The 26,216-nt window shown below is 38.3% G+C and overlaps 1 protein-coding gene across 2 annotated transcripts in view; it reads right to left on the reverse strand.

The window, feature by feature from the left end:
- Positions 1–2,013: 2,013 nt before the first annotated feature.
- The window catches only part of LOC311291337 (solute carrier family 22 member 23), a 52,490-nt gene continuing 28,287 nt past the window's right edge, over positions 2,014–26,216 (reverse strand). For both annotated transcript variants that reach the window (XM_084410309.1, XM_084410308.1), the window contains 7 exons: positions 15,953–16,121; positions 15,070–15,197; positions 11,616–11,718; positions 10,641–10,879; positions 8,811–8,843; positions 7,921–8,044; positions 2,014–6,815 (listed from right to left, as the gene is read on the reverse strand). In XM_084410309.1, the coding sequence (XP_084266435.1) occupies positions 5,471–6,815; positions 7,921–8,044; positions 8,811–8,843; positions 10,641–10,879; positions 11,616–11,718; positions 15,070–15,197; positions 15,953–16,121 (2,141 nt within the window). In that variant the 3' untranslated portion in view covers positions 2,014–5,470. The remainder of the gene's footprint in view (positions 6,816–7,920; positions 8,045–8,810; positions 8,844–10,640; positions 10,880–11,615; positions 11,719–15,069; positions 15,198–15,952; positions 16,122–26,216) is intronic.

The following is a 26,216-nucleotide window of genomic DNA, read 5'->3' on the forward strand; positions in this document are numbered from 1 at the left end:
GGTTTTATCAGCCAGTCAAATGTGTTTAAAGGGGTGGTTGATTATGATTTGACTTTTCTAACTGTAGTTAGTGTGTAATGTTGCTTTTTGAGCATAAACAACATCTGCAAAGTTACGACGCTCAAAGTTCAAAGATATTTGATTGTAAAGAAATGTATTTTAAGGACTACAATAAACGGCTGGTAGAGACTACACAACATTCCTCCTGGGTTAGTGACATCACCAACCCTAGAATTTACATAAACCCCGCCCCCTGAACACGATTTATAGATTATCGTGAGAGAATATGCTAATCAGTGACTAGAAGATAACTACACATAAGCTACATAACATTTCTGAATGGTTAGTTGGTGAATTTGTCTTCATGTTGTCACTTCTTCTCGAGTCTCTCCATCATTGTCTGACTCCGGTTTGAACATAAAAGGCTCAAAGTTTTAGAAATTTCCAGTGCGTGTGTGTGTGAGGTAAAAGGACAGGAGCTCTTGTAGCTCCGCCCTCTGTGCCGGGAGCTGCAGCTCATTTGCATTTAAAGGAACAGACACAAAAATGTAATTTTTTGCTCACCCTCAAAAAGTGACAATTTTAACATGCTATATAAAAATATCTGTGGGGTATTTTGAGCTAAAACTTCACATACACACTCTGTGGAACATCAGAGACTTATTTTACATCTTGTGAAAAGGGCATTATACCACCCCTTTAAGCATTCCTACTGCTTGCTTTCTGGGTGATATGACGATATATTACGCAGAATTAATTTAACTTCTATATCGTTTATATAACACGTATGCATATCCGTGCAGCTTTTAGTGCTTTTAGTTATTGACACATTAGCGCTATAAAAAAACATGAACGAACGAGTAATAAAGAATGGGACATGCTTGATGTTAAAAATAGTTATTAAAAGTGCAATATGCCACAAAACAGAACTTGAAGGCAGTATTCGCACACTGACTGGCAGTTTTCTGTGTGCGGTTTAATGTTTAAATAGATACAAAATTATGTGAAAATCTGAGTATTCATGTAAATATAGCCAGTTTATGACTCTTGAGTGAAGGTAAACCGTCGGGAGAATTGGATGTGTAAGTATATTGGATCAGTGCATTCGCTCTTAAAGTGACAGCAGCCTAATAAACCTGCTGATGTCATCATTAATGATAATCAAACAACAAAAGACAAAGAGAACATCACTCACTGCTCTAGACTGAATAACTTTAATAGCGTTAATAAATATCAGTGTGTATTTAATTCATACAGTGAAGATTATGCAGTGTTTCATTTTACATTGCATTACTTTATTCGATTTCTATATGAGTTCTTACTGTTAGGTAGACCTACCTGAAAAACATAACACTCCTTATCTTTGTTCTGTTGTATTTATTTGCCCTATTGCTTGTCATTTGTTTCTTTGTATTTATTTTAGTACTGACCGTTTACTTGTCTTCAATAGTTGCTTGAGAAGGTTTTACTTACATTAGTTAGTCTAGTATTAGTTTTTGCAGTTGTATCGAAACTGGTACTGAGAACAGTGAAATTTCACTGGTAAATATCGTAGCACCACGTATCTATATATATATATAACAAGACTATATCATGATATTTTTGTTACTGTGAAACTCACTCGTATTGTGATGCAAGATTTTGGTCATATCGTCCATCCCTACTAGTTTTTATTTTTATTTTAAACACATTTTCATATATTTGTGCCCACCTCTGTGAATGAGCATTCATTGCATTTGCTGCTAAATAAATAACATAATAATGTAACACTGTCTGAAAATCAATATTTTTTTCCCACTGAAATTGTATGCTGATTCAAATGCAGTAAATCCTGAGGCGTTCGCAGCTGTTCGGAGAAACCTGGTCCCATACTGAACAAAACTGCTGACTGATTATTCTGGATTACAGATATATAATCTATAATAGATTAACTATTTTATCAGCCAACATATTTACACATCCATCAGTAATTAAATAAATAAATATCTCAACAAATATATTTTATTCATTAAAGTATATTACGACACATACAACTTTATATACAAGTGCATTATGTATGTTAAAAAATGTACATGAAATCCAAAACAATCAATTTTTTGACATTCATCCACTTGCCTGTGCTCTTGGGAGCGAGGCATATTACATTCTCAGGCAATACCTGTATTAAATACCCTTGTCAATGAGGTATATTCTCAAGAAATCACAAATTTGAATTTGGAAGAGTTTACATTGACTAGCTAAAATTCAGTTTTCTAGGTCAAACCGAGTCACAGATGACAGATCTGGTTACAGATGACAGATCATGTTTTGGCTTTACCACAATTAGTTCTTATAAAATCTGAAAGAGGTTACAAAAAAATATACTAACTGTAAAAGAGGTAAATCTATAGTGGTTGATCCACCCTAGACCTCAACATAGTGTCGGCCCAGATCCGGCCCACATCTGGTACACATGGATTCCATACGGCCCGGATCTGGGACGACACCATGTTGCTGTCTGGGACACAATGTGAAGAATACAGTACCTCAGCAATTTAGCATTAAACACCGCACTATTTATTCCCATTGACAGCCGACCTTCACATGCTATGCGCACAAGTCTAGCATGTCAAGTGGTGCTACTTGAAAACAAGTTGTGTGTCCCAATTCAGAGGCTGCGTCCTTCGAAGGATCTTCTTTCCCTGGGCATTTATTATATACATAAATGGACCAAGGTTAACATATTTACAACGATGGGATATTACAGCGGCAGCTGTCACAGAAGTTAGGCGACAAGAACAATCCTCTATAGGCTGGACCGTCCCATACAAAAACGCTCGGTCCGATCTTCACGGCCTTCGAAGGATGCAGCCTTTGAATTGAGAATATTAAGAATATTGTTCTTATTGCTGTGACTTCTGTATGTGTAATGGTAATGGGTCTCGATTATGAGAGGATCGTCACAATATAGCTTTCTTAAGTGTAGTCATAGTATTAGATTTGAACTACGACATACAGTATATGATCTGTTCAATTAGAGCTGTGTAGCATGTAGGAAACATTTAGTTTGTGATCTGATTTGACCCTAATGAAAAACTCTTAATGTCTAGTGGAGTGTCAAATAATGAGTGGAGGAACAGATGAACTTAATGCTAAGTTTGGTTTAATAGAGGAGAGTTGGGTCAAAAAAGTAAATGAACAAGTACTTCTAGCTACACAAGCTCAGTTTCATGTGTCATTGTATTGTGTGTTAATCTACAGTCTTGACACATTGAGAACACAAGTATACACTATAGCAGACAGTAGATTCAAGTCTTCAGGTGAGTTTTCTCTTTTAGATCAACTTCTGTCATGGCAAATCAACACTTTGAAGACAATCTTGCTCAGAGAATTAGATTTTATATGTTTGAAGCTACCTGAATAACATTGTACAACATAACACATAATGTTAATAACATTGTACAACATAATACATGTGGCTTAATGGCACAAGCATTGAAGGTAACTCTATTGCTCTCAAGTATTGAGGTGTTACTCATGCACGACCAAGCGTTCACTTCAGTATTTGCACACTTACATAAAGTATTTTTCTCACAGAGTTCTTGGCTAGGTTCACTGAATGACTGAATAGTCCGGATTTCTACTTTTAAAAACAAGAGTCTTTGAGATTCGTCCAAAGTGTTTGAGGCAAAACAAAGCCAAATCAATCACGCTAACCAATCAGATTGGAAATGAAAAATGGAAAAGTGTGATCTTTCATATCAAATGTAACAAGATATCCTGAATAGCTAACCAGGAATACAGTAGTGAAAGCTAAAGGAGGTCACCAGACAGAAGAAGGCCATCATATGTTTGATAAGAAAATGCCCCTGTCCTTGGAATAACAAAACACAAAGTAAAAAATAATCAAAACCTGTTTTTAAAAGTTGTACATACTGTAGGGCCATAATACTTTTTATTGAAGATAAAAAGAAACTAAATGTTAGCTGGATTGATTAAAAATATCCCACAATCATTGGCATAATCCAAGTTATCCAAAGTAATGTTGCATTTTGTGCCAAGTACAGGTTTAGATCCATATTTCTTAATGAAATTTCCTTCCAGTAGTTTTATCCTTGATCACGGCCAACTGTTGCCAAACTTACAAATAAGCATGATACAACATTTAAGGGGACAATTTCAGACATCAAAAAATTTATATTTAATATTAATGCTCTTTACTGTGATTAAGGATACAAAAAAAAAAAAAAAGAGATTTGAAATGATTTAAACTCATATGGGTCGCGTATTGTAAAGACATTATTGCTGTGAGTATAAAGTGACCACAAATGAAAGATGACAATTGTACACATTCCTTAAAATTCATATTTGTTCTCATTACTTTGAAATCATTCATTGAAAGTTTCATTTTAGATGTTCACATGCTTTTTTTTGTCATTGTGAACGATAAAGTGCCACATACATTTACACAGACATGGTAACAAAATACCAATGGGCGTACACTCATTGATACAGACAACATAACCTTGTTTTTTTTGTTTTTTTTTTAAGTAAAGCAGTCAGTACCACTGTACATCAGTACCACAATAGCATAAATTACAAAACTTTTTCACATTCACAATAAGTCTGTTGCCTACACTTGATTGAGTGTATCGTGGGTCGCTTTGACAGTGTTACACAGCCATGAAGTATCATCTGTATTCCTCAAAATAATTTTTTCCCCCACCAGAATCAGCGATTAGCTCAACCAAAACATAATAGCTTCATAAAACATACCACACGTATACCATTGAGCAGTCTCTGTGCAAGTATCTATTTTACAACAGGTTTGAAAATATGCGTATGGTTCGTCACATATACTTCCCGAACATGAACTGCTTATTTGACACCTAATTTATAGAGGTATTTGCCGTTCACTTCAGGACAACATCGGCAAACATTCCCAGCGTTAAATATACACTCTTGGGTTTTTGAGAAATTTCCCTTTGATACTGGACCTCACGGATGCTGTATTCCCACCTGAATATAGCAACTTCATTCCAGTCAATTAATTACAGAACATTACTCACATTTGATCCTAAATGTTAATTACTATCAAACAAGCATTTATGAGTACGCCTAACCACTAGACTACATGGAATTCCAGAGTAACTCAAGTAAGAACTTGACACTATTGTTCTTAGCGTTTTTAATAATAGAAGCTCAATGATAACGCATGGAATTTTGGATCTAGCTGCCCCAAAAAAGCAGATACTGGCACCACAGTAAGAAGGCTTGGAAACCAAGGGAGAGTAAAAACTCTTTGCGCATGGTCATTCCCTTTCAGTCAAATCCTTTTATACCTTCTCCTTGCTTCGCCATTCTCGGGTCATGGCTGCTGGAAAATAACAATACTTCTAACAATGCCTCCCCACGGCAAGGACTGCTTCTTGATAAGAAGCAGTAAGAATAATAAGGCTGTCCATCAAGCCATGTGGAGCGAATGTGTCCGTCATGAAGACGTCTCCCCACTGGTTTCCGTGATGTTCAAGTCAGCGTCTGTAGGAATACCTGAGTCGATAGGCGAGGAAACGGTCAAGTCCGCCATGAGCGGGTGGTCAGATGCTGTAACAGAGTCCGTGCTCGTGGCACGAGGTGCCGTTGAATCCACAGTGGCATGAAGAGTTGTGCCATTACCTACAGACTCCAGTGGAGCTGGTGAAGGGGGACCAGATCCTATGGAGTTCATCGCAGGTGGAGCAACTAAGTGTAACAAGGGTGTGCCGGAATCTATGGGTGAAGAAGCTGGGATGCCATTCACTTGACCAGATGGGTCTAGTACTGGTGATAATGAGAGTTGTGTTGGGGAAGGGGCTAGAATATCAGAGACTAGGTTAACAGGAGAGTCTATTGAGGAAGAGGGGGGAATGTCATTTAGAGACTGACTGGGTGATTGTCCAGTGGATGTAGGTGATGGATCAGACAGGTTAATTGCGCAGAGAGGAATGGCGTTGTCTAATGCGGAGGACGCTGTCAGGTGTACGCTAGCGTCGCTGACAAGCGGTGGTGAAGAAGAAGAAGGACCTGACGAGCCCACTTCAACTTGGATGTTGCAATCATTAGCCCCAGGTAAGGGAAACTCCGAAGCAAGAGGAATAGCTTTATCTACAAATGTAGGAGTTTGGATTTGGGTCGATAAGGGAGAGGCATGACTGTTAAACAAAGAGGAGTCCGCAGGGGAAGAAGACAGAAGAGTTAGGACAACATCAGGAGGGGATTCTGTTTTAGACAAGTGAATAGTAATTGGCGTAGAGGTGTTAGGGATAGAGGCGAGGAGAGGATCCTCGGCAGACGACTCCGGAGTGGTTGCAGATTTGGGATACTCCTCGATGGTTTGCTTGAGCTCTTGGGCAGAAGTCAAGGTCTTCATGCTGAATATCTCTACCTGACCCGTGACTTGCTGGACAGGGGCATCAATGAGCATGGCAAGATCGATGGCGGATGAGGCAGTGGAGTCCATTGTGGAAATAGCAGTGGCGGCTGCTTCGTGGAGAGGCGTGTCGCCGACCCTTGCGTACTCGCGGCTGTCGGACTTGGTCAGCAGAAGGCGTTGCTCGCCTGGCTTGCGAGGTGGCAGTAACGGTTGGCGTGTGTAACTTTCAGCATCCGCTAATGTTTCTGGTAGGGGTTGGTTGCGAGTCTCTGGCAGCAGCAAGATGCAAATGATGCAGATGAGAGTGCAGCAGGCGAAAATGATATGATGCAGAAAATAGCCTTTCTGGTTATGCAGCTCCATGATGGGGGCTGTCAGCATGCCGAAACCAGCGCTGGCCAGGACCAGGCCGAGCCCACCGCCCCTATACAGCACACAAAAGCACAAGGTTAGGGGGATATACACCTTATTTTACCGTAAGATTGGGTGCGGCCATTTGCAAATTGAACGTGTCTGGCTTTCGGTCTCATCTCGTAAATGCTTGGCATATTATTTTAACTTTTTCCCTGCCAGCATTTTTAAAACAAGTGACCAGTCACCACCACCTTTTTTTTAAATCAACACTTGAATATGGGTACGTTTCATAAAAAAGCAAAATTTTGAACAAAAAGCTGAGAAAATCGCGTTTTTGGCAAATGCTACGTCTGGATCAGATTCAGAATGATGATCAAAACATAGATTCAAGTCCATCAACACCCACAAAGCTTCACAGTCGTTTCCTTTTCATGGGTTCGACATATCCTTCGGTAACGTTAGGGAGTTTTGATTTCTATGCTGTTGAATGTCTGATGATTGCGTTATAATTTGCATGTGCGTCAGCAATCTGCTTCTTCTTCGCCTGTTTTGATCTGGAGGTACTGTATTCTTTCAGACGATGCGTAATAGCGCCCCCTACCGTATAACAGTGGAAAAACAGATTGGCGGAAGATTCCGTGAATGGCAGGGAAAGAGTTAATGTATTGTTGTAATTACAGACACTGGTTTGTTGCGCAAATAGTTTCACAGTTTACTACACTGTTATTCTTAGAGTTATTTCCCTATAGCGGCTAATGAATAAGGAAGTATCGCACATTCACAGAAAACTGCTTACTTCTGCCTTGCAAGGTGGATAAAGCAGTGTAAATGTAAGTATCACCATGTGTAAAATGGAGTATCACCACATAATATTTACACAATAACTAATATAGATTAATGGCCTGCTTTAATAAATTCAATTAAATGATGCACGAAAGGTTTATGGGCCCCATTAAAATCAAACAGATATTTATCAAAACACTGGACCCTAAACATCAAAGGGATTTATGCATTATCAGATTTTACCACCAAAGTGTTATCTAATATAACTGGAATTAAATACTCCATGGGGAAATACAAATTATTACTAACCAGGAAGGTCTAAACAAGAAAGACCTCTAGCCTTTATGATTGATCCCCATAATCTTGCAAGTGGCCCATGTGGCCTGGCTTACCTAATAACAGTAGGGGTGATTTCAGCACAAAAAAAGATGCTTAGGTTGCTGACAGCGTGGGAGGAGAACATGCCAATCATGGAGAAAGCCACAGAAAAGTTGTACTTCAGCGTATCTGAGCTTTCTGTGGGGAACCAGAGAGAAGAACACAAGATGATGAGTCATTTATTGTTTTTTCCTCAAAAAAAAAAAACATCACATATGCAACTTAATATAAAAATGATGTAAAACTCATGAAAAAAAGTGTGTTTTCAACAGATATGCATTTATGGATGTCTAGGATACGTGGATAAACTTTTGCCCACTTCTGTTTTGACGTTTAAAGGCTTTCTTGCAAATACTTTCCAGTTTAAAAATGCTGTTATTGCTTGTTTTGTATTGGGTGATTATCTTGTTGCAATGTTCAAAGTCAAATTAAGGTTCAGCTTTAGTTCTTTTTCAGCCTCACATTCTCCTCAAAACACTTTCTTTTTTTTTATCAAAAAGTGTGTTCTGGAGAACTTTAATCATGCCTCTACACTGCTTTGGCTGATTTACTGAGACAAAACATACCTGGAAATATCTTTCAGACTGTGGTAAATGGACTATGTTTACATACACACCAAAATAACATGTTTTTAAAAGCCGTTTAAAGATGATGTTGGATTTTTTTGAGGTTGTGTATAATTGTCCTGACATAAATCTGTACACAAAGTACCTCTGGAAAATAAAAAATAAAGGACCTTTTCTGTTATTTAACATTAAGCATTATTGTTTTAAAGTAGAAGATACTTAAAGAAAATTTTCAATTCTAATGAAAAAATAAAATTATTATTTTATTATTATCTTGCCCCACATATTAAACTGGCATAGGTGATATCATGACAAATCATGTAAAATGTATACTTTACCAATATTCAGCTGAACACTGTACTTCCCAAACACTTCATCATGGACGGAGCACATGCAGGGGATAAACAAGAACAGCAAATGTCAAACTAAGTGGGTCGCAGCTCATGGCTAGTAATGAAAGTATACATACATTAAAGATATGCATTTGTGCTTGTAAAATGTAGTATGCTTTTGTTTTGAGCTTCTGATATATTCACAATGTTTACATGCACAGCAGAAAGCCAGTAATAGACGTGTGTGTTAATGATGCACTCTTAACCTGCTTATCCTGTACATGCGGTTCCACCACAAAGCTGCTAAAGCTCCGTTACTTTAGTTGTTGGTGCTTTCAACACACAAGCACAATCTGTAAGAACGGAGCTTATACAAGGCCTCAGAAACCCTCTTAAAGGGATAGTTCACCCAAAAATGAAAATTAGCCCATGATTTACTTTCCCTCAAGTGTATATGACTTTCTTCTTTCAGACGAATACAATCAGAGTTATATAAAAAATATCCTGGCTCTTCCCAAGCTTTATAATGGCAGTGATTTTTCAGTGAAAAAAAGTGCATTTTTATGATGGATAGATGCACTTTTATCATGGATAGATGCACTTTTATGATGATGGATGCACTTTTATCATGGATAGATGCACTTTTATCATGGATAGACGCACTTTTATGATGGATGGATGCACTTTTATCATGAATAGATGTACTTTATCAAGGATGGATGCACTTTTATCATGGATAGATGCACTTTTATCATGGATAGATGCACTTTTATCATGGATAGATGCACTTTTATGATGATGGATGCACTTTTATCATGGATAGATGCACTTTTATCATGGATAGATGCACTTTTATCATGGATAGACGCACTTTTATGATGATGGATGCACTTTTATCATGAATAGATGTACTTTATCATGGATGGATGCACTTTTATCATGGATAAATGCAATTTTATGATGGATAGATGCACTTTTATCATGAATAGACGCACTTTTATGATGATGGATGCACTTATCATGGATAGATGCACTTTTATCATGGATAGATGCACTTTTATCATGGATAGACGCACTTTTATGATGGATGGATGCACTTTTATCATGAATAGATGTACTTTATCATGGATGGATGGATGCACTTTTATCATGGATAAATGCAATTTTATGATGGATAGATGCACTTTTATCATGAATAGATGCACTTTATCATGAATAGATGCACTTTATCATGGATAGATGCACTTTTATCATGGATAGATGCACTTTTATGATGGATGGATGCACTTTTATCATGAATAGATGTACTTTATCATGGATGGATGCACTTTTATCATGGATAGACGCACCTTTATGATGGATGGATGCACTTTTATCATGAATAGATGTACTTTATCATGGATAGATGCACTTTATCATGGATAGATGCACTTTTATCATGGATAGATGCACTTTTATAGACTTCAAAACAGAACCGGCAATTCACTGCCATTATAAAGCTTGGAAGAGCCAGGACATTTTTTAATATAACTCTAATTGTATTCGTCTGAAAGAAGAAAGTCATATACACCTAGGATGGCTTGAGGATGAATCATGCAGTCATTTTTATTTTTGGGTGAATTCTCCCTTTAATCTCTTCAATGGCATAAGGAAAATGGCGTTTGGTTTGTGTTTACATGAAGGCTCAGAGTGTTGCTTTCTGCATGTGCATGTAAATGCAGTCACTTCCCCATGACGGTGTTTCTGTATGATTGGGTTAATGTTGCCCACACAGGGTCAGGCAGTGACTGCAGTGTGTGTGTGTGTGTGTGTGTGTGTGTGTGTGTGTTCTCTCACGGTTTAGCAGGCCCAGCTGAAGGAGAGATGCCAGGGCTGTGATGATCATGAACATGAGGAGTCCTCCACGCCGGCCCATCACGCCCACCGCAGGGCAAAGGGACACACACGAAGCCACTGCGATGCCCGCCATGATGTAGTAGTGGGCATAGAAGTTATGAAACAAGCTCGTCTGGTTCGGGAAGTCCTGGTCCATCATGCTGCGTGCAAAGCAGTGGTGTATGCCATAACCCGTCAGTCTGAGACAGGGAGAGACACAGAGGGTTAAAGGGTTAGTTCTGTCATCAATTACTCACACTCACATCCTTCCAAACCTGTCAGACTTCCGTTCATCTTCCAAACACAAATGAATATACTTTTAATGAAATCTGAGAGGTTCTGTGCCTTCCAGGTAACTCTGAAGATCCAAAAAGGCTTAATAATCAAGCTGTGTAATTTAATCCAAGTCTTGTGAAGAACAGACATGATGAACAGATTTAATTTAGGCTTTTATTTACATACAAACACTAATCGACACGCATACATAGAGCATGTCACATATAGTAAACACGGAAGCTCAGATGTGTGTGATGTGCCAAATCTGTACAGTATATTTGTTTATATGTGAATAAAATCCTAAATTAAATGTTAATCATATAAAGTGATCGGATCTCTTCAGGAGACTTGAATTAAACCACTTGATTCATATGCATTTATTTTACAGCAGCTTTATGACCTCTTTGGATCTTCTAAGTTTTGGTTACCTGGACCGTCAGTGGAGGAACAGGAATTTCTCAGATTTCATCAAAAATATCTTGATTTGTGTTCTGAAGATGAACGGGTTTGGAACGACATGAGAATTACAGGATTTTTATTTTGGGTGAACTAGCTTTTTAATAGCGGCAGAATGTTTTTGATAATTAATAGCCCTCATATTTCACACTAGACTAGATGTGTAAATGGACACAGATTGGTGCATAATAAAAATGAATTTACGAGTTGACGCAGAGCACGACTATATTCTTCCACAGGTTCCTTGTGCCAACCATCTTCACGATGCAGGTCTTCTTGGATTGCTTCGGCAGGGCTTGGTTCAGCTCTGAAACAATGTAGAAAACAAAACATTTGTTCAAAATCTTCTAATGCTCCTATCACATATACATTTTAAAATCACTTCACGGTTAGTATTCCTGCCACTGGATGACTGAACAAATGGGTTTATATTGCTGTTCTATTTTGAAAAGGAATCTGTTTTCTTCACACTGACACTTCACATTCTGGAGGAGAAAGATTTTAGCAGTGCATAATACATCATATCATGAAAGATGATCATAAATGCATCAATCAAACACACTTAGGCTGAACAACATGGCTTTATTATATCAGTGTGTGTGTGTGTGTGTGTGTGCAAAGACATCATGTATTATTGCACAGCTCCATATATAAAGTTGGATATATATTATATCCAACTTTATCCACAGCAATATACGATATAGAAAATCTCAACTCCCTGATTTATTTCATTGCAAAATGTCAACTATAATAATGCCGTATTTAAATCTGGATATAGAAGCACAGTATGTCCAATTTTATCCGCATACATCAGTATACTTACGCAAGGTTATATATAATATATAGCATAACTCTTTATTGCTTATACCGTCGCAAAATATTAACTATATCACCCAGCTCTAATCTGCTAAATGCAATTATAAGACATGAAGATGATTTTCTATAAAGCTGCTTTGAAACAATGTTTATTGTGAAAAGTGCGATACAAATTAATTTGAGTGAACTTGAGAAATCATAAGCAGTACAACAGTGACATTTCTCAGAATAACACAAACACACTCAAATACAGTATCTCACAGGACATCTGAGTGCTCTAATGTCTTAAAGTAGACATGAAACAGAAGTGATATGACCATGAACATGCACTGAGGCAGTAAATAGGATATGTTGTGATGTAATGCTGTGTTTTGGTGGTCACAGATAGTCACCATGGCTTCTCGAGTGTTTACACTGTCAGCAGCACAGCAAAGCACAAACACAACTTGCAATGTTGACTTTATATTGTGCAAGCAAGTTTCACCTGCGCAGACGCCTGTCTGACGGAGACTGAGGTCTGGTAAAATGCAGAAACCGGATAGAAGTCCTGTTAGCCAAACCGGTTTTGTGTTCCACAGAAGAAAGCCATTCCGGTTTTGAACAAGGTGAATAAATAATGGTGAATCTTTTCTTTAGGACATTTAAATGCATTCTGAAACGGTCGAGCCGAGTTTGGTCGTAGCTAGAACACTTTGGGCCGCGTTAATGTGTCAAGCCAACATAAAGATATTGACTAGTGCGATTGAGCTTTACACAAACTTAGCCATGCATTCATAAACATCGTTCTGAGCCATGATCTCATACAGTAATGCCTTTTCATCAGCAAATTCTTCATTCCCTCAGTGCTCCTCTGTAAGTTTTTACCCTCCCAAAATTATGTATAGAATAACAGCTGTTTATTGCAAAACATTTGGGAACATAAGACATAAAATGGTCTTTATAAAACGGAAACAGAAAAAGTTCTGGTCCTTGATTCTGATTGGTTGAGCCACGTTTGAAGTTGTTGTAAATTACTCTGCAAACATACACCTGTGACCTCATTACATCAGTACTACTTTATACAGTATTAGAATTACTATAACCGTTTAATAAAAGCAATCATTGCTTTATTCTATCTTTTTATCTTCCTTTGAATAGAGTAAAATATTTGAAAATAGTGTATTAAAATTAAATATTAGGTCAACAACCTAATCGGTTGATTAATCGGTTATCGGCCAGCATGGTCCAACCTAGTTATCGTTAAAATCAACTTTCGGACAATTAATCGTTTATCGGCCAGCGTGGTCCAACCTAGTTATCGTTAAAATCAACTTTCGGACAATTAATCGTTTATCGGCCAGCGTGGTCCAACCTAGTTATCGGTAAAATCCACAATCAGTCAATTAATTGTTTATCGGCCAGCGTGGTCCAACCAAGTTATCGTTATCGGTTAAATCCACTATCGTCGATTAATTGGTTATCGGCCAGCGTGGTCCAACCTACTTATCGTTATCGGTAAAATCCACTGTCGGTCGTATAAATCGGTTATCGACCAGCGTGGTCCAACCTACTTATCGTTAAAATCAACTTTCGGTCAATTAATCGGTTATCGGCCAGCGTGGCCTAACCTAGTTATCGGTAAAATCCACTGTCGGTCAATTAATCGGTTATCGGCCAGCGTGGCCTAACCTAGTTATCGGTAAAATCCACTGTCGGTCAATTAATCGGTTATCGGACAGCGTGGTCCAACCTAGTTATCGTTAAAATCAACTTTCGGTCAATTAATTGTTTATCGGCCAGCGTGGTCCAACCAAGTTATCGGTCAAATCCACTATCGTCAATTAATTGGTTATCGGCCAGCGTGGTCCAACCTAGTTATCGGTAAAATCCACTATTGTCAATTAATTGGTTATCGGCCAGCGTGGTCCAACCTAGTTATCGTTAAAATCAACTTTCGGACAATTAATCGGTTATCGGCCAGCGTGGTCCAACCTAGTTATCGGTAAAATCCACTATTGTCAATTAATTGGTTATCGGCCAGCGTGGTCCAACCTAGTTATCGTTAAAATCAACTTTCGGACAATTAATCGGTTATCGGCCAGCGTGGTCCAACCTAGTTATCGGTAAAATCCACAATCGGTCATTTAATTGTTTATCGGACAGCGTGGTCCAACCAAGTTATCGTTATCGGTTAAATCCACTATCGTCGATTAATTGGTTATCGGCCAGCGTGGTCCAACCTACTTATCGTTAAAATCAACTTTCGGTCAATTAATCGGTTATCGGCCAGCGTGGCCTAACCTAGTTATCGTTATCGGTAAAATCCACTGTCGGTCAATTAATCGGTTATCGGACAGCGTGGTCCAACCTAGTTATCGTTAAAATCAACTTTCGGTCAATTAATTGTTTATCGGCCAGCGTGGTCCAACCAAGTTATCGGTCAAATCCACTATCGTCAATTAATTGGTTATCGGCCAGCGTGGTCCAACTTAGTTACCTGTATCGGTAAAATTCTACTACCGGTCGATTAATCGGTTATCGGCAGCGTGGTCCAACCTAGTTATCGGTAAAACCCACTATCGGTTGATTGTTTCTATGCTAACAAGTGACTTGTTAATAGCAGAATGTGGACAGTGTGCTAGTGATTGGCTTGCTTTTAGTCATTTTACAATTTTTCCGATTTAGTTCAGTTCTAACTATGGTTATATATTGCAATATTTTCTTCATATCTTGCTTAGTTCAAATGTATATCTTAGCTTGAAACAGGTGGCTATTATATTATAGCTTTATTATAGCTAGTTATTGAATATATTTTGCACATTATAAACACAGCCCATCATCTGTATTGTCATTGGTTATGTACCTGTCATGAGTTCATTGGCATCATGCTCTAGATCGATGCCGTTCTTCTTGGCGACGCGCTCCACGATCCATTTGGAGCGACTGTACTGCTGAGTCGCAAGCAGCCAGCGCACAGATTCTGGGAAAATCCTGGAGCATGAAGGATATACTTTACTATATTATGATCACAATATATTAAACTACAGGCACTAACCTAATCTAATCTGGACTAAACACTTCATCACTGAATGAAGTAAAGCATGAAGTGGTTCCATGTGTCATATGATGATAAATATCTTCTCTGGTTACACTTTACAATAAGGTCTCATTTGTTAACATTAACTAACATGAACAAACAATGAGCAAAATATTTAAAGCAGTTATTAGTCATTGTTTACGTCAGTAAAAAAATCTAATTGCTCATTGTTTGTTAATGTTAGTTTTTGTAAACTAACTTTTTTGTTAGAAATTGTATTCTATACAGTATGAGATGAGTCTCCAGTCATAATCACGTGTCAGTCATTTTGCTAACATGATTTAACACATTGCTAAAATGTTTTATCATGCTTCTTGTGCGTGAAAAAATGACTGTTACTGTTTGAAGTACTTTATTTTTAGGCTTTTAACTGTGAAGCAAAGCCCGGTTTTCAGCAGTCATTCCTCCAGACTACTAAAGGAACACTGTGTTATATAATCCTTCTAATGTGCTAATTTGGTTCTTAAGAAACTTTTCTTTTGAAATGTATTTGAAAACGATAGAGCTGCTTAATGAAGTGTGGAAACAGTAGTGCACTGATGCTGCTCGCTTCAGTTGTTGCTGTATTGCTCTAAACTTTCATTGTAAACTCAAACACAATTAAAATAAACAGTGAGATGTTGGTTGTAAGAATGGCAGCGGCACTCACCAGATGTAGGACAGCATGAGTAAGAGGGGGCAGATTATAACGACTTGTAAAATCTGCCAATCCCGACAGAGGGCGGCCAGTCCTGGCATGAGCAGCTGACCCGCCAACACCAAGAAGTTCGCCACCATGGTCATGGAGAAACGCCAACCCGGCAAACACAGCTCAATCCCTGCAGACCAAAAACACACCATCACATCACCACAACTCAAACTAAAGCCAGTTAAAAACGACTTGAGGCACATTGCAAATACCATTTCAACATAACATGACTGTATTTAAGCTTCTAAAGAACTAAGCTTTTTCTGTAAAAGGTTCAAAAACACTGTTTCAGAGAGTTTTATTCACTTATGGTTAGTGATGCACGATATATCTGCCACCACATCGGTATCGGCCGATATATTTGTAATGTTATCGATATCGGGCCAATAAGAAAATTTGGCAAATACATTAAAGCCGATGAATAATGGATTCTTTCCTTTAGATGTGCACTGTTCGCCATGATGGTTTTGAATTGCTTGAAATATGATTAGAATCAGTAATCAGGAAAATATGTGCAGCGCAAGTCTGTCATATCGGCTACATACAGTTATCATGTGAACATTATACTTGTGTGTTTGGGACATGGCTTTTAATGCTGAGACTTTTGATTTTGCAATCAGCCTCTCAAAAATTATATAAGAATTCAGCTTTAGATTTATCGGGCTTTCAAATATAAAGAGTTATCGGTATCGGCCAAAATGTTCATATCGGTGCATCCCTAAAAAAAAATGGTGGTTTAGAAAAACGAATTAGAGCCACCAAATTATTAACAGTAATGGCACATTTTAATAATTGTTTCTTCCTATGGTGACAGAAAAGGTTGAAATGTTTTGAATAATAATCCTTCTATCCCATCTTTCTGTCCCAACACTGGAATCTAGTGTGTGACTCCGCCTGGATCAATATATCAATATATCTGGGCCAATATATCGGTTATCGGCGTTCAAATATAAAGAATGATCGGTTATCGGTATCGGCCAAAATGTTCATATCGGTGCATCCCTAGTTATGGGACTTTTAAAAAAACACTGTAATTCTTGCATGTCTTCTGCCCTGTCATCTGTCTACAGTGATCTCAAATGCTCATTAGTATTCATAGTGCAGAAGCACACGGCAGACAACAGGGCTGGTCTTCAATGACAGACCAATACTGCAATATCAAATGATGGCAAACTCACAGAACATGCATCAGCCCCTGACATGGGCCAACAGCTTTTTCAGAAAATACTGCAACACAGTGACTGCACAATCCCTCAGAAGAGCCTGGAATTTCAATGAGGAGCAACCAAAGGATTCTCTGTGCTCAAAAGAGCTCGAGCTGAAATAGTGCTCACGATGTTCACAGGCAAACCACTTTCTTTCTCAGATAAACTGTAGATCATTGGATTACTAAAACATCCTCCTAAATCAGAATAGTATCCTATCTGTTCAGTTACCATTGTAATTTCACTTAGTATATATAACTTTTTCAAATATTAAGTCAAGTTTGTGTAATGTAACCCCAGCAGGACACTAACCCTCAAGGCTTCAGTCTAGTCCCAGACTAAAATGCATGTTTGAGCCGTTTTAACTGAAAGCATATCTTAAAGTCCCCCTGTGGTGAAAATCCAGCTTTTAATGTTGTTTATGTGTCTATGTGGTGTTCTTAATATGCTTTAAGACAAACCATGTGTAAATTCATAAGTCGACACCATTGCTGAGTATTCTCTCCTTAAAACTGCAGTGAACCAAAGACAGTCTCAAAAACACGCTTTGAAATCGCTGGTGTTTCTGACGTCACAAACTACCTTGTAACCAATCAGATCAACGTGTGATCGTCAACCAGTGGATCTCTGAGCTGTGTGAGTGAGTGGAGGCGGGGCTCATTTGCATATTCATAGAACCGCGCATACTAAATGAGGCAAGGGTGTCGAGTTACATTCAAGATATTTTAAGGCATGAACATTTTTTTTCCAAGATAACAACGTTTAAATATGTTATTTTGTTGATCAAATATGAGTTTTAATGGATACAATTTTCATTGTTTTGTCTCGAGATGAACACGCTTAAAAAGCTACTTAAACATCCTAAAAGGCCTTTTCCTGACTTAATCCTGTCTTAATCTAAGCCCCGCCTGTGAAACCAGACCATAATGTCATACAGCACACGCCACACTTAAAAATAGCATTGCATTAGTCACAAAATATCAACCAAATTGTCATATTTTAAAGAAAGTTAGGACAAGGACATTTTTTAAGACAAAATTTCACAAAAAAGTTTTAAATAATATTAAATAAAAATATGCTATATAATATATTTTAACAAGAGTACATATAACACAGTGTGCCTATTAAATATTCCAGAATTATACAATGGGGTGATTGAATGCTTGATTCTGATTGGCTGACACAGCTACAGTAGTTCCAGGCAGGTCTTGACCGCATTAGTTTCACATCACTTCACCAAAACCCACAACACAGGAAAAAAACGACAAACTATATCCATGTTTTCCCCATGAAATTACATTTTATATCTATGGAAAGCAAAGCACGTTCTATTTCTTCCGCTCTGTCTTTCATACAAACACACACACACACATACACGTCAAGTCACCTTCATTTCTATAATGAAAAGCTACATGACATTTTTGAGTATGGATGTGTAACGTCTCGTGTTCTGCAAAGAGTTTGTTGTGCTGTTTCAGACTGAGTGTAAAGCAGATAATGTGCTTGCAGTTTTGCAAATTTGGTAAGAAGATTATGTGCACGGGTGAATGCTTTCACTGAGTTTGCCTCAACTTTCAGTGTGGAACCAAACCTGTTATGGTCATCTCTATTCCCAGCCAATATCTGTCAAATTAATGAACACCGTTAAATAACTATCTACCCTAATTTATAAACATCTAAAACTCTTCCCACAAAATTGCAGTTTTATTGAGAGTGAAGGGAGCTTTCTGATGAAACAAGTAGACAATGCAGACATTTCTAAATTTACAAACTTGGCAGTACTGCTTATGGATTGCAGAAAAGTGAGTATGATTATGAATATAATATATAAGTACAATATATAAATTGAGGGTATGGTTTATGAAATTGTTGCTAAAATGGGAGAAGTTTTAAAATGTGTGAGTGTGGTTTCTGAACTGACAGTACAGATGACTAAATCATGCATTGCACTGTAAAAAAAATTATTATAATTTCAATGGAAAAAGAAAATTATCATAAAATGGTAAAAATAAATGATATGCTTCATATAAGTCCGTTTGGCACCCCAATGCGGGGTCAACAGAGCAAAAGCAGGGTTTCATAGCCCTGTACTATACTAAAAACTGTCACATATCTGCTTCTATATCACAAGTGTGAGACGCTCCTTTACCTGGGGTTAAAAGTGAGGTTTAGAACGGGGTTAAGAAACTGTAGTGATCTGCTTCGTTCTCTCGTTCTCTAGGTCCTACATACTGAGGCAGCTGCTAAAGCCCTGTTTACAGCTGGTGTTAAGATGCGTTTGGTCGATCGGATCACAGGTGGACACAATAATGCCGGTGTAAACGGGGTCTAAGAGGTTTAGAGCTTGTCCAGTTTCCACCACTTCCAGATCTAGCTGAAAACACATTCGACCGGATTGCTTTCGTAGTGTAAACGCTCATGTGATCGAATGTGTTCAACAGCCACTAAAGACTGTCTCCTCTCTGTCTACAGATCTAATGCATAAACATCATGGGAAGAGCTCGAGCCAGACGGGGTTTAAACTGTCGGCTGAAGACCCAAGTTTGGTTTGAAGAGGAAAAACATACCAAACACAATGTTTTCTCATCATTCCTGATTTCTAACACACACACACACACAGCGTTCGGCTGGTCTTGAGACTGTCAGAGCAGAAACTAAAGCTGAAGCTCTCAGTGTGTTCATATGTAAATTGAACACACACACACACACACACCTCTGCTGCCTGCATGTGTGTGTTAGTGTTGTGCACAGATAGACAGTAGCCTAATGATAACCCCTTTCGAGCTCTTCACAATATTATGAAAATTGCTTTTGGAATTTTTTTTTGCTTTTGTTAAATAAAATTGTATGTTCCATTGCTTTTGAAGGATAGAATTGGAAGAAAACAATGTTGAGGAGAGATGCCCTGATATGATTGTAAAGAGCTTTGGTGTACAGTAGTACATATGAAAGTGCTGCTATATAAATGCTTCATTCTATTCATTCTATAGAATTGGAAGAAAATGGTAAGATATGCATGCTTTATTTTTTTTAATGTTTTTTTCAGTGCCATGTTGAGTCAGACAAGTTTTGATTTATTTATTCTAAAATTAGGCAAGGATACTAAATGATTTCTAGTAATGTATTATGATGGCACTTAGTCCATATCTCATATTTTTCCTAATGTCCTGTACTGTTATATATCATGTGGATGAATATGCATATGCAAATGATATGCAGATGAGGATATGCACAGTAAAACGAGGCGTTGTAAGCTCAATTATGGTTATTTCGGGGTTGCGCACATCTTCCGCTGACTGGGATTTATAAAGGGAATTTTGCGCAGGTTCTGGCTTTTGTTAGTACACACACTTTAGGATGAAATCTACTGCAGGTTTAATACATGAGGCCGCTGGTGTGATACTTGTGATCCGCTCGACCAGAACGCATCTCAGTACCAGGAGTAAACAGGGCCTGAGTCAGCATCTCAGCTGGAACTGAACCTCGGAAAAACCCTCAAGCCTCATTTCTTAAAAAGCCTCCAGTACGGCAGCTGATCAGCTTCTGGAGCGAAGCCCGAAAGAGAGAACCTTGATCTCCTTAACCATCTGATCCAAATCCCCCACGACCCCACAGCTCAGCTGCTCGTGAACACACACACACACGCACACGCACACACGCACACACACACACACACACACACACACACACACACTTAATTAGCTGTCTAAATGAGGACATTCCACAGACGTAATGGTTTTATACTGTACAAATTGTATATTCTGTCCTCTTACACTAACCCTACCCCTAAACCTACCCATCACACACACTAAACCTACCCCTACCCATCACACACACACACACACACAGTATTTGATCTTCTTGATGTTGCTCTGCTGCACTCCTTTATGAGAAGCTTAAATCTTACTATGACTGACAGAAATATCCAATTATGCAAAACAAACATTTTATGCCGTTTAGAAAATATGCTATCATTTACACATGTAATTCATTACTGAATGTGACGACAAGGAAGGTTTTGCATTTTCCACATATCAGACATACGAATAACAGTAAATGTCTGCATATTTTACATACAAATTATATTTGCAAATACTTTTTAATTTGTACTTCATAACTACAATTAGACCGAGAACTCTTAAATCCTTATTGGATTAACTGAAATAAAATGTTCAAGACTGATTATGATGAGTACGAATGCCTCAGTGAGGGCTGTTCTCCAGTTGAGCGCCAGCAGGGGGCGCCGTGAGGGATCTGGGTTGTTTGTCTGGCCCGAGGCTGACACTATGACCTTCCCCTGAGTCACATGAGTCCCTCATGGCTTCATGCCATTATGTCAAATATTCAAATACACTCCCTCCCGACAGGACCGCTGGCTCTCTGTGTCATGAGCGCGAGTTCACGATAACACAGTGATCACGAGAGGACGAGTCTCCTGCAGCTCAGACAGGTGGAGATCAGGGCTAGCGCTGCATTCAAGTGTGATTGACTGATAAAATGTGTTTCTTGAATGCAATGCCATGTTAATGTTAATGTGTGGCCTCTGTCAGTTTATTTATTTATGATTTAACACCATATCAGCAGCGATGGCTATATTCATGGAATGCAATCAACAGCATTTAAATAAATTAAAAGATTTATGATTTCAATTAATTCCAAACATTGTTTACAATAAAAAAAATAAAAAATATTTAAATCAATATACAAAATCAGACATATATACCAATAGTAACAACAGTAGCCTAATAATAACATTTAAATAGAATCTTTCAATTTAATATTTGTCAGAAATTCAAAAATGATGCCAGGAGAAACCTTTTTAAAAATGTCCATTAATATATTTTCTGAATAAAAATGTTGTCCAGTATCATTTAAAAAAGCACAGTCTATTAAAATATGTTTTACACTCATGAAATGATTACACAAATCGGTTTGTGGCATCTGTGAGTATATTTATCATGGTTTAACAGTGTTTCTGGGTCTAGCATGCATAAAGACAGAACAGAGAGAAAAGTTTGAGAGTAATAGTGGGGAAAACACAGCGTTACACCTGGGCCTGCTCGAGGAGTGCAGGTGGCGAGGGTCAAAGGTCACAGATAAACAGCTGTAGATTCAGCTCTGGAGAACACGGTCTCAGCACAACGGCTGAACTTTACTCCGGTCAGCATGCAGAACACTGACTGCACATCTTCTCTGAGATTACAGAAGAGCTCAAGAATCGATAGCAAGAAAACAAGTGAAAACACACTTTTAACAAGGAAAATAAAGCAAAATGCAAAGTCTTTGAACTGGATTGGACATGTTTCATTTGTAGATTTTACTATATATCAGTTTGTTTTTATAAATGACTCGGAAAGCAGTATTTCTTGCTAATACTTTACAATAAGGTACATTAGTTAACATTAGTAAATGTATTAACTAACATGAACCCTAGCGCACGTGAACCGATCATCTCTACTAGCTAATAGTAAATAAACACGAATGAACCCTGTTGAAAGATACAGTACAACTTACCGAAATGTTTATTCCTCATACATGATATCGATCAATCAGTGTTTTTCATCCGTGGAAAGAGGTCAATAAAACAGCTGGAGAACAATACGTCACACAACATTTACCTGAGGAACGCCATTTAATGACCATAATATATAGCACATAAGGTGGCTAAAAAAAGAGCTATAGAGAGTATTTTGCTAAATATGTGTATTATTATATTTTTACTTATATCATTAAATAAAGTTGTTATTATAATAAAAGTGCATTATATTTAATTTGAGTTATTTTAACATTAAATAATACTGCCAGCTGACAGGGCGCTCTGTATGTTTACAGCATTAGGTGAGATTTCTTTTTTTCTTGAGAAAAATGTATGCCTATCTTGTGCACCTAATATTTATCCAAATGAGTCAGTATTAAATCAAATCACAAGACCTGAATTGAATTGAAAACATGAAATTCGTCTCAAGCAATAATAAAAAACTGTAGCTTACCAGAATTTGTACCATGTAAACATTGTCTAAACCTAATACAATTCTGTTTAGCTACTAAAATGTTTTGACAATCACAATACACCTATTGTGATGCAAGATTACATCCCCCCAAATCCCCCTCCATAATTCTCACTCCAAGCTAAACTCAAAAGTTGGCAGCCCTGATGTTAACAAATACAACCTTTGATTTTAATAATGTATTAGTAAATGTTGAAATTAATATGAACTAATATGAATGAATGCTGTAGAAGTATTGTTCATTCTTAGTTCATGTTTACTAAGGTTGTTAACTAATGAACCTTATTGTAAAGTGTTACCAGTTTCTTTCTAAAACCTGTGAGTTTCTTTCTTCTGCTGAGCAAAAAAAGAAGATATCTGAAGATTGTGTGTAACCAAACGGTTTCTAGTCCCCACTGACTTCCATAGTATTGTTATTTTCAAACTATGGAAGTCAATGGGGACCAGAAACTAAGACATGTTTCCAAAAGCGGCCCGTTCATTTCCAAGTAGGATTTTTAGCTTTTTCATGGAGGTCTAGTGTTGTGTCTCAAATGTATTTTCACTAAAGGGACATGACATGTGAGTTCATCTACAGCAACAACCAGCCTTGAAATCTGGATGTCTTCAAAGGGCATGGACACGATTATTTCACTGAGCGTCAGTCTTGGCTAATCTAACCCCGTAATGACCCTCACCATAGTGCTGTTATCTAGGCCAGCTCATTATCTTAGGACACTGAATGTACATTGAAAGGTCTCTATCCATGGACACACAAAGCAACATGATTAAATGAGTGAACTCATTAGCTAAGGATTCCAAGGATGAGAGAAATTTAACACTTCTTCAGTGAGTGGGAAATATAGCCAGGCGTCGTCTCATGGGATATCATGGATCATAGGCATTGCGATTTCCATTTTATTACCTTTTTAATGACTATGATATTTACACATATAACTCTTCAAGAAATACACAAACTGCAAGTTTCCGACCTCAAAGCTAATTCCCCAGTTTAAAATATGAGTTTTTGTTTTCCAACCTAGACTGCAGGATTTGAAATGGTCACGTATTTGATGTGAAGTCATGTGATTTTCCTCTAAACGGCCCATAACATGCGTATGTAAATTATGCAGGTGTGCTCATGTTTGTCCATCTGTCACGGTTCACAGGGAAAAGGAGAGGCAAGGATCTATTTACAGCAGTTTATTAACAAAACAGAAATTACGAGGACAATAATCCAAACAGGGAAACATCAATCAAAGCATGGAAGACTATAATAATCCACAGAGGGAACAGGAGGCAATTATCCAAATATGGAATGGAAACGCGACAGCTTTAAAAACACATAAAATAAAATGAAACATTTCAAGACAACGACCGACAACTACAAGGTTTCAAGGTCGTGAGGCATCAAGGCACGTCCAAATGCAGTGTTAGTTTCTGAAACCCCTTCATCTGATAGATTTTTGAAGGCAGCACAGATGTATCCTTCACTGCCTTTGATATCCCACAATCCTCTGCTTTCCATTCTGTGACAGTTGAGCTAGAAAAATAAAGATGGCGTCTGGAAGTTGCGGCTGGTCGTCAGTTTGTGTGTAAATGCACATTTTTGATCAACTTTTTTTCTAACGAGTGATGTAGTCATTGAATATTCACTTAGTTTTCACCGAAGCTCGCTCTATTTTGCTGTAGATCATTAAACCGTTACGCTGCCTCAAAAGTGTGTCCGAAATCAGTTTCGTGAGGTTCCCAACCACTGCCTGCAGATTCACCACCTGTTAGGACAAGTCACGGCCTACTGTACCTTTTCAGATGCAGCCAAAGGATAACAAGGCACAAGTGAAACCAGAAACATCAAGGCAACAGAATATCAAAACAAGTGTCTTAGAACACAAAACACAGGGGAAATCGTGACACCCCTACACATTTGAAGAGCGGATTCCAGACGCTCAACAACAAACCAAAACTCCAGTTGGGTGGTGGCACGGAGGTGTAACAGGGCTAGGGGTCCTGGAGGTGGAAGTGGGTAAAGAAACTGGGGCAATGCAGGGTACCAAGGTGAAGCCAGCAACCATCACTGGATACCACCAATGTGGAGCAGAAGACCCTCACAGCAGAGCAGATAGGACTGAAGAGAGTCCAAAAGTGGCCTCCTTGCCGTAACAGGCAGCACATAACGTTCACTGATGGCCTCCTTAGCCATAACAGGAAGCACAGATAGTCCAAAACAACCTCCATGGCCATGACGAGATATGCAGAGGATTCAGAAACTACCTCCTCGGGTGTAATAGGGTCGATAAAGAGTTCAAAGACGGTCTTCTTGGTCGTTTCAGGGATGGGTTCCTTGGCCGTGACAGAGTTCAGAGATGGCCTCCTTGAAATACCATTAATTACAAGTGCAATTAAACAACAAAGTTGTCTGCGCCGATAGCCTCGTGAGCAAGCGCACTGACATGTAGCGCAGTTGTGCTTCGGGTGACCTGAGTTCGAGTCCCGGCTCGTGGACCTCTCTCGATCCCGCCTCCCACCTCACTTCCTGTCTAACTACTGTCCTATCCTAATAAAAGGCAAAAACGCCAAAAATAAATCTTTTAAACAACAAAGTTTTTGTTTGTTCGTGTCATTGTTTTCTTAATTATGCTCAACATGCTGCCAGTCAGGGCACCTAATCAACTAATCAATACCTGGACTAACAATGTTTACTTGAGTTGAATATTAATATATTGCACGAAGAAAGCGTAGTCAAGTTGAATATATGCTAGTGTTGCTTGTGCAATACTTATATAGGTACGTGATTACGTGGATACTGTGCAATGAAGTTCGCCAATGAAGTTTACTTGCTGTTTGCGGCATCCAATAGCCACATAGAGGCGGCTCGTGACTCGCCCGCACTCGCTTGTCATATCATTACTAAAGGAAGAGTGGCGATCTTAGCATGATTTTTACTTTTATTTCAGCTTGACATATGTAGCCATGATTTAACCAATGCAATACGGTCAACAGGAAGTTGGCTCCCGCTATTCGCCCCTTCCA

The sequence above is a fragment of the Rutilus rutilus genome, assembly GCF_951802725.1.
Source record: "Rutilus rutilus genome assembly, chromosome: 6".
NCBI lineage: Eukaryota > Metazoa > Chordata > Actinopteri > Cypriniformes > Leuciscidae > Rutilus > Rutilus rutilus.